The following is a 7,659-nucleotide window of genomic DNA, read 5'->3' on the forward strand; positions in this document are numbered from 1 at the left end:
CCTCGGCGAAGTCCGTGGGCCATAAAAAGGGCTCACAGATATGTTCCGAAGGAGGCGCCAAGACCACGTCTTTCTCTGGCGCTCTTGGGGGCTTCTGAAGCTTCGCCTTCCTATTTGCCGAAGTCGACTCCGGCTTCTTTGGATCCGAAGAGGTCTTTTGCCTCTTCGGATTCTTCTCGGCATCAGACGCCGAGCTGGTGGTATTCGGCCTCTCCGGTTCCTTAGATTCGGAGGATTTGCGACCGAGCTTGTTTAGCAAGTTCACTGCCAAAAAGCAAGAAAACAAGGTTAGTTTTCGTCGTCAAGGTAGTAATGCATAAAAAAGAAATCCTCACCCTCAGTCTCGTCGTCCGAAGACGAGGAGTCGAACACGAAGTCGCCCTTGACGAGCTCAGACTCCAAGTACTGCGTCCTAATCATAGGAATCTTATTGAGCTCGCCCTCGAGCTCGTTCAACGGTTCTAACCGAGGATGAGGAATTACGGACTTCGGCCCTCTCCAGGGAAAGCCCGGAGCCGCTGTCCTATTGTAAAAAAAGAAGCGATTTTGCCATTTCGGCCATTTGGTTTTACAAAAGGCTCTAAAGGGCTGTAAAGGGATCAAGTAAAACCAAGATCCCTTCCTCTTAAACTGGAAGAAATTAAGGATTGCCCTCAGAGACAGATCCTTATCTAGCCTACGCAGTTCGGCAGCAAAGGCCGATAAGTGCCTCCAAGAATTCGGAGTCACCTGACCTAAAGGGAGTTGGAAAAAATCAAGAAGCTCTACAAAAGGTGGGGGAAGAGGGAAACGAAGCCCGCATTCTAAGCAGGCTTCGTAAACGGTGGCATAACCCTCCGGCGGCGAGTTAGCCCTATGATCGTCGTCGGGAATCACCACCTTCCCCCCGGGAAGAAGATATTTTCCGTGTAGGGATATCACAGTGTCCTTACTCAAGATGCTGTGAAAGTATTCTACGGTCTTCTCCCCGGACTCTTTCCGGCTAGAAGATCCCTTACCCCCTTTCCTACCGCTACCTGACTCAGAAGAAGAAGAAGAAGACATGATTCTTACTCTTTGAAAGTCTGAAGAAGTTCTGAAGAAATTCTTGAAGGAGCGGAAGGAAATTTTGCGCAAAAGAGAGAGAATGCAGAAGAAACAATAGCAAAAGTGTTCCAATGATGGAAAATGGTAATATTTATCAGATTCACAGAGGCATTTCAAATCCGTAGCGCCGTTTCAAATCCCCCTTTTTCTGGATTCAACGGCCGGATTTGCTATCGCATTTAATGCAGACACGCGCATGGCACGTCCCCTGACGTCAGCCTCCCCCTTACACTCATCCAAAATGCCGAAGTGATTCACTTCGCTTTTCGGGGGGGGTAGTGATGGGGTACGAACTAAACAACTAAACCCTAATGGCGAGCCCAATAGCAGTGACGGCCCATTAGCTCAAAACCCAAGAAAGAGTATCAGTTCGGCACAACCAAAGAGTTCAGTTCGGTTCGGCACAACCAAAGAGTTCGGTCGCAGCCTACAGCTCGGTAAAAGCCAACCAATCAAGCTCTACTCTCAGATCGGCAAAAGAACCAATCAAGCTCTACTCTCAGATCGGCCAAAGCTGATCGGCAAAGTTCAGCAGTTCGGTCTCAGTATTCGACCGAACAAGGAGATAGTGGACCCATGCAGGACCTCCACGACCTCCACTACACCCACGATCTATTTAGTGGTATGAAGCAGTTGTCAACCTGCAAGCCACGATCTTGGATAGTGGACCCATGCAGGACCTCCACGACCTCCACCACACCCACGATATATTTAGTGGTATGAAGCAGTTGTCAACCGGGAAGCCACGATCTTGGTTCACATGTATAAATAGAACTTAGATCAGATAGACAAGGGAGCTCTCTAGATATCGAATCTCATATAGCAAGTCAGTGTTGTAAGCTGTAATCCAGATCAAGCAATACAAATTTGCCCTCCTTTCTTCCCGTGGACGTAGATTTACTTCAGTAAATCGAACCACGTAACTTTCTGTGTCGTGATCTATATTTATTACCTGCATTTATTACCATCAAAAATTCGCCCAATCATCAATATACTTACATATTAGGAATGAAAGTGCCCACATTGCTTACATGGCTTGTGAAATTGTGAGCATTCCCGTTAATACAGTTGCTTCAAAAACGAAAGCCACTGGATAGCTGGCATTGGATGGACAAGTGTCGGAAAGACCACTCTTTCTATACAATTGGTCGAAAGGTGGCATTGGATGGACCAATGTCGGAAAGACCCGTCTTGCTATGCAACTAGTTGAAAGGAAGATTGAAGCACAAGAAATGGTTCGTTGTGTTGTATGGTGTATGGACATACAACGAAAGCCTTATTAAAGCATCATTGTATAAGATAGACCTTTCGTAATCGTACTCAATTGTCTTGATATGTACAATGTAGTAGAAATATTGGTTATCAGTGTCAGTCTTTTAGTAGTTAATTATTGTATGTTAGTGTTTTTAGGAGTTACTAAAATATACTAGCATATTAGTACTATATTTTTAAATGAGGTGTAAGTTCATTACTACACAAATGTTCCCATCAAAATATGTATTTTCCGGAGACTTGGGATATACATGGATTACTTAAATTAAATTCAATGTAGTTGGTTTTTAAATTAAATGTTGAAAGAAATGTTTCCTATAATTGTTATTGTCAATGAACATTCTTCTTTTCCGAGCAGAACTAGCAGCTATATACTCTCACCATGGCTAAAAGGTTTGTAGTAGCTTAATTTGCAATATCACATGTTACTTTATTGCTTCCTTGACTCGCGAATTTTATTTTATTATATTATTTTATGAACAAACTAAATCAACACATGCCATAACTAGATTTGTGTGAGACTCAAAATGTTACTACACACAAATAGACTCTATGTATACTCTAACACTCCCTTCAATAGATAATAAAGTAGATAAGTGAACAGACTATATATAATGTACGAAAGAAAATAAAATAAGAGAAATTCAAAATGTAGATTTTTGATATGTAGAGAAATGATTCAAAATAATGTAGGACAATCCAAAATAGAATACGACTTAAGTAATGTAGGACGAAATATATATGCTTAGCTGTCTATGTGGTTGGTGATTCGATTCATGAGTCTACTACCAACTAAATTGCAATTCATCGTTAACTAAGAAAAACAACTGTTTTTGTTCTTATTCATAATCAACAAGCACATAAATCATATCAACAAATTTATAGTGTTACATTTTTATTGCCTTCATCAACATAACACATAAAACATACAACTTGGATTCTGTAAAATCATAAAGCTATGGCTACAAAATGTGGTTGTATATATACCATGCAGCTACTGTGGGAGGGGAGAATTAAGGCCTTCTTGGGAAGACAATGGAAGATTGTTCCTTTTAGAGGAACGAGATATTGTTCTGAGCAGCGTGGATGGTCGTTTCTTCAGACGGTATGCGATTCTCCTCGCATAGAGTGAATGCAGATACGGCCCTGCTCTCTCTTTCAGCTTGAGAATCACAAAGAAGAGGAATCTGTAAACTACGATCAGAGCATACACTGCGCATAGATCCCACCACTTGGAATGATCTAATGACAAACCGAACATCTTCGTCAAGACATATTCGCCGGTCAGTTTTGGATCACCAGGGAATAAAGGGTCGAACACGAGCCCCAGCATGTCGTTCTTGTATCCTCCCTGCAAAATAATAAGGTAGAGTCGAGATTGAAAATTCGATCACTAGTGAGTTGAACGAAGCTGATCACAAACAACCGCAGGGGTTTGCAGGTGTTTAGTCATTTACTATTTAGGATTGATAATAGCCATTTAAATCACGAATTTTGATCAATCATATAAAGATTGAAACAAAATGTTAAATTACGAATTTTTTCGAGTATCTCATTTGTGTATAAAAAAGGTCTTTTGGTAAGAGTAAAACCGACGCCATTTCATAAAAATAAGTATTTTTCTATTTCTTTTTTTAATGAAGCAACGTCTTTTTAAGCATCCCAAAAAATAACTTGAATTAATATATTTGATCAAAATTCGTGATTTAAATTATAATTGAGATCAATACTAAATACTCCCTCTGTCTTGCAAAGTTTGTCACATCCTTCAGAAGTACCTGCAATGACCATGCCCCGTATCCAATGAACGAGACAGGGTAGCGCCAAAAGGGCTTAGGGAGGTCGGGGAGTAGACGGAAAAAGCCGGCGGTCATCATCATAATACCCTACAAACAATTAAGTAATGATAAGGGAATAGCTGGATGAAAAGAGGCAGACAATGAATTTTTTTTCACTTACAAGAACTCCGGCTCCAGCTATGATCCCCATCAAGAAGTTAGGGACTAGTGAAGCCACAATCATCATCACACTCTCTACCATAGCAATGCATCCGAACAAATTCAGACAGAAGAAGGCGTAACGCGAAAATTCATACTGGTATTTCACCATAAAAAACGTTATGGTCCCGGTAATAGATGAGATTGCAACCAAAAACGGCAACGAAGAAAAGAAGTTTGACAATATGAACACGGCCACGCCATAGTAACCATTTAGCCTCTCGCGATAAAACACCTGTTTGTCAATACACGAACTTTCACTCAATACTAGTTTTACACATAGACTATGCACAATTTTGTGTACATACCTTCATTTCCTCAACAAAGGAAGGAAAACCTCCTATGGACATGAAAGTCATGTAACCGGTGACAAAGCCAGCACAAGCGCCCCGAGCTAGTATGGCTGTGTAGCTGGTGCCAACGTCGTAGAACAGAGTCCCAACACATAAAGCAACAATGGTGTATATGACTATCCGAGACCAGTAATATCCGATGTCACGAGACATGTTCAAGAACGATCTCTTTGTCAACGTTGTTAGTTGCTTCGACCAGCTAGCTTGGCTTCCTTTTATTGCTTCAGTGTCCAGCCCTCGCTGAAATTCGCGAGCTAGTTTTGTGTCAAGGCCATGTTTCACTTATTATTATAAGTATTGTTTATACTTATCTTCGTTTTTTACGACGAAAACTTACGACATGGGAGATTTCTTGCATCCTCAATCTTGCCATTTGTGCATACTCGGAGTGCTTATAGTTCTCAATGAGAGTTGCTCTTATATCTGCTGTCACCGTATTCAATAGAGGATCTGATTTACTGTCGGTTTCCTGTAAGAAAAGAGGCCTCAAACACTTGATATAGAAATTCAGTATTGATGTGTTCTGATACAGACTAAATAGGAGAACTCAGCCCAAAAGACTAGTCTGTTAGGAGAGAAAGCTCATTTAGTCTATATACCTCACACCAGTTAGTTCTCACAATCGATGTGAGAATTGAGTCTGTAACATGTTCTTACACGAAATATCTGTGAGCTAATCAGTGTCGTCGTGACAATGTCAAAGTCCGAGTTGATGCAGCGCAGGAAATGGTCGGATGGATTCCGCCTACTCGGACATGGAAATCCTGATTCTGCGAAAAACTGAAGATCAAATGTAGAAAATTAGATCATAATGTATAAAAGGACTATTAAGTAGCAACGGAGATAAACACGGACGATACCTGTATCGCGGTCTTAGCTTCGCCAAAGTAAACCGTTTCCCCTCCAGAGAGGAGATAAAGATCATCAAAGAGGGCGAAAACTTCGCTGCTAGGCTGGTGGATGGAGGAGATAATAGTCCTTCCGTCCCGGGCAAGATTCTTGATGGACTGGATGACAAAGAAGGCGGCTGCGCTGTCAAGGCCACTGGTGGGCTCATCGAGAAACATGAGGCGAGGGCGTGTGAGGATCTCGAGAGCAATGCTGACTCTCTTCTTTTCGCCACCACTTACGCCTCTCCTCTGCCAGGTTCCTATCTGGCGATCAGCGCAGTCTTGGAGGCCCATCTCCATGATGGTCCCCTCCACGACTTCTCTGATCGCCTCCTTAGTCATGGAGCTCGGGAGCCTCAGATTGGCCGAGTAGCTTAGCGTCTCTCGCACTGTCAGAGTCCCCAACAACACATCCTCTTGTGTCACATAAGCCTGTTTTTATCCCATTAAAATCAGAGTTAGGGGTGAAAATATAGATTTTTGGGGTGCTCGAGCTCCCCCTATGCCGACATTGGGCCGTTCTTGAAGTACATACCACAACACCGTAGTCTAGCCTCTGCTTCTTCCCATTCAGACGAATACTTCCGGTCATGACAATGTTTCTTGATAATCTACCTGTGTAAATGATATGCAAATCTCATTAAAATTAAACATATTTGGAAAATTCATTATAAATAAAAATCAACTAAATTCAAGATCCTAATTTAAAACCACACCAAAGTTGAGAACATAAATTTAATTGAAATTATACATATAAAAAAGACTAGCCAACCACTTTTGAAGGCATTAATCGATTGATTGACTCATTTTCATCCAGTAAGTTCATACAACTAAAATTCATCACTTTTTGATAAAAAGGTTTCTCTTTATTTCATTAAAGAAGTTCATCACGTTAATCATCTTCCATCTTTTGTGTCAATTCTTTTCCTAGAGAAAAAATATTATGAACACAAGTATTTTTCATATTCAACAATTCTCTATCACATAATAATACTCAAGAGAATTTAAATTGAATTAATATCTCAATCATTATTTGATAAATCATCGTTTCTATTTGCTAAATAATCGTCGATCAAATAGGTAACATGTATCTTTTATGCTGTGATCAAATGATGACTTAACGTAAGCAAAATATAAAAATTATAGTTGATGCATCATCATCATATCTAAAAGCATCATATAGTACTATAAATTACGAAAATTCAATCAATAATGACAATAAATACTAACAACTAATCCAATTCCAAATTCATAAAAAAAGAATTAGATGTTGACCTGCCAATGCATCAAGAAGGGTGGACTTGCCGGAGCCAGAAGGACCCATAATAGCCATGATCCGACCCGGCTCGGCATATCCGCTTAGCCCATGAAGCAACTTCCGGGTCGGACCCTGCCCGAAATTCGGCAGCACCACCGTCAGATCCTCCCAAACCAAGTATGCTTGCCCGTCATTCCGCGGCATCGCCGTCTCTATGTGGCCGCCGCCGCCGCCGTCTGCCTCTATTTCCATTTGTTTGTATACTAAATAATTTAACGGAAAAACTAACCGCTTTTACCAATAAGGAATCTCAATTCTCAATGCATAGCATTTCTATCTTAGACAAAAATAAAACACACTCACAAGTGCACATATATATGCATGTGCTACTGCATATTAATGCGTCTTAAATGGCGGGGGTTTATAATATTAATTAATTATTGTTTGCTATTATTGATTACTTCAACACTACAATTTAAGTTTCTAATTTTATTTTAAAATAACTATGATTAAACTATTGAAATTAATAGTGGTAAATAATGAGCCCTAAAAATTATGGAACAAGTGATTGTAATTAAAATGTATAAAATCTAGGAAGCTATAAGATTGTTTTTGTGTGTAAACTTAGAAGGGAAAGGGGCAGGTGGAGAAATGAATGAATTGGGGACAATCCAAAGTAATTGGTTTGCAGTTGCATTCATGGTTATAGATTATAGTAATTGACATTCATGGTTACAATTGTCTAATTTAAATCCGTCACAGCTGCACCTGTTAACTAAAGTTATTGGGTGGGTGCCCACGAC

At 40.4% G+C, this 7,659-nt stretch overlaps 1 protein-coding gene across 1 annotated transcript; it reads right to left on the bottom strand.

The window, feature by feature from the left end:
* Positions 1–3,168: 3,168 nt before the first annotated feature.
* LOC121762149 (ABC transporter G family member 15-like) lies at positions 3,169–7,457 on the bottom strand. Its single transcript, XM_042157948.1, has 9 exons — positions 6,874–7,457; positions 6,134–6,213; positions 5,569–6,030; positions 5,366–5,488; positions 5,046–5,177; positions 4,664–4,948; positions 4,318–4,590; positions 4,137–4,244; positions 3,169–3,709 (listed from the first exon to the last, which is right to left on the bottom strand). Exons 1-9 carry the CDS (start codon positions 7,106–7,108, stop codon positions 3,353–3,355), a joined length of 2,055 nt encoding a protein of 684 aa, XP_042013882.1. The 5' UTR covers positions 7,109–7,457; the 3' UTR covers positions 3,169–3,352.
* Positions 7,458–7,659: the final 202 nt, after the last annotated feature.

The sequence above is a fragment of the Salvia splendens genome, chromosome 13 (genome assembly GCF_004379255.2).
Source record: "Salvia splendens isolate huo1 chromosome 13, SspV2, whole genome shotgun sequence".
NCBI lineage: Eukaryota > Viridiplantae > Streptophyta > Magnoliopsida > Lamiales > Lamiaceae > Salvia > Salvia splendens.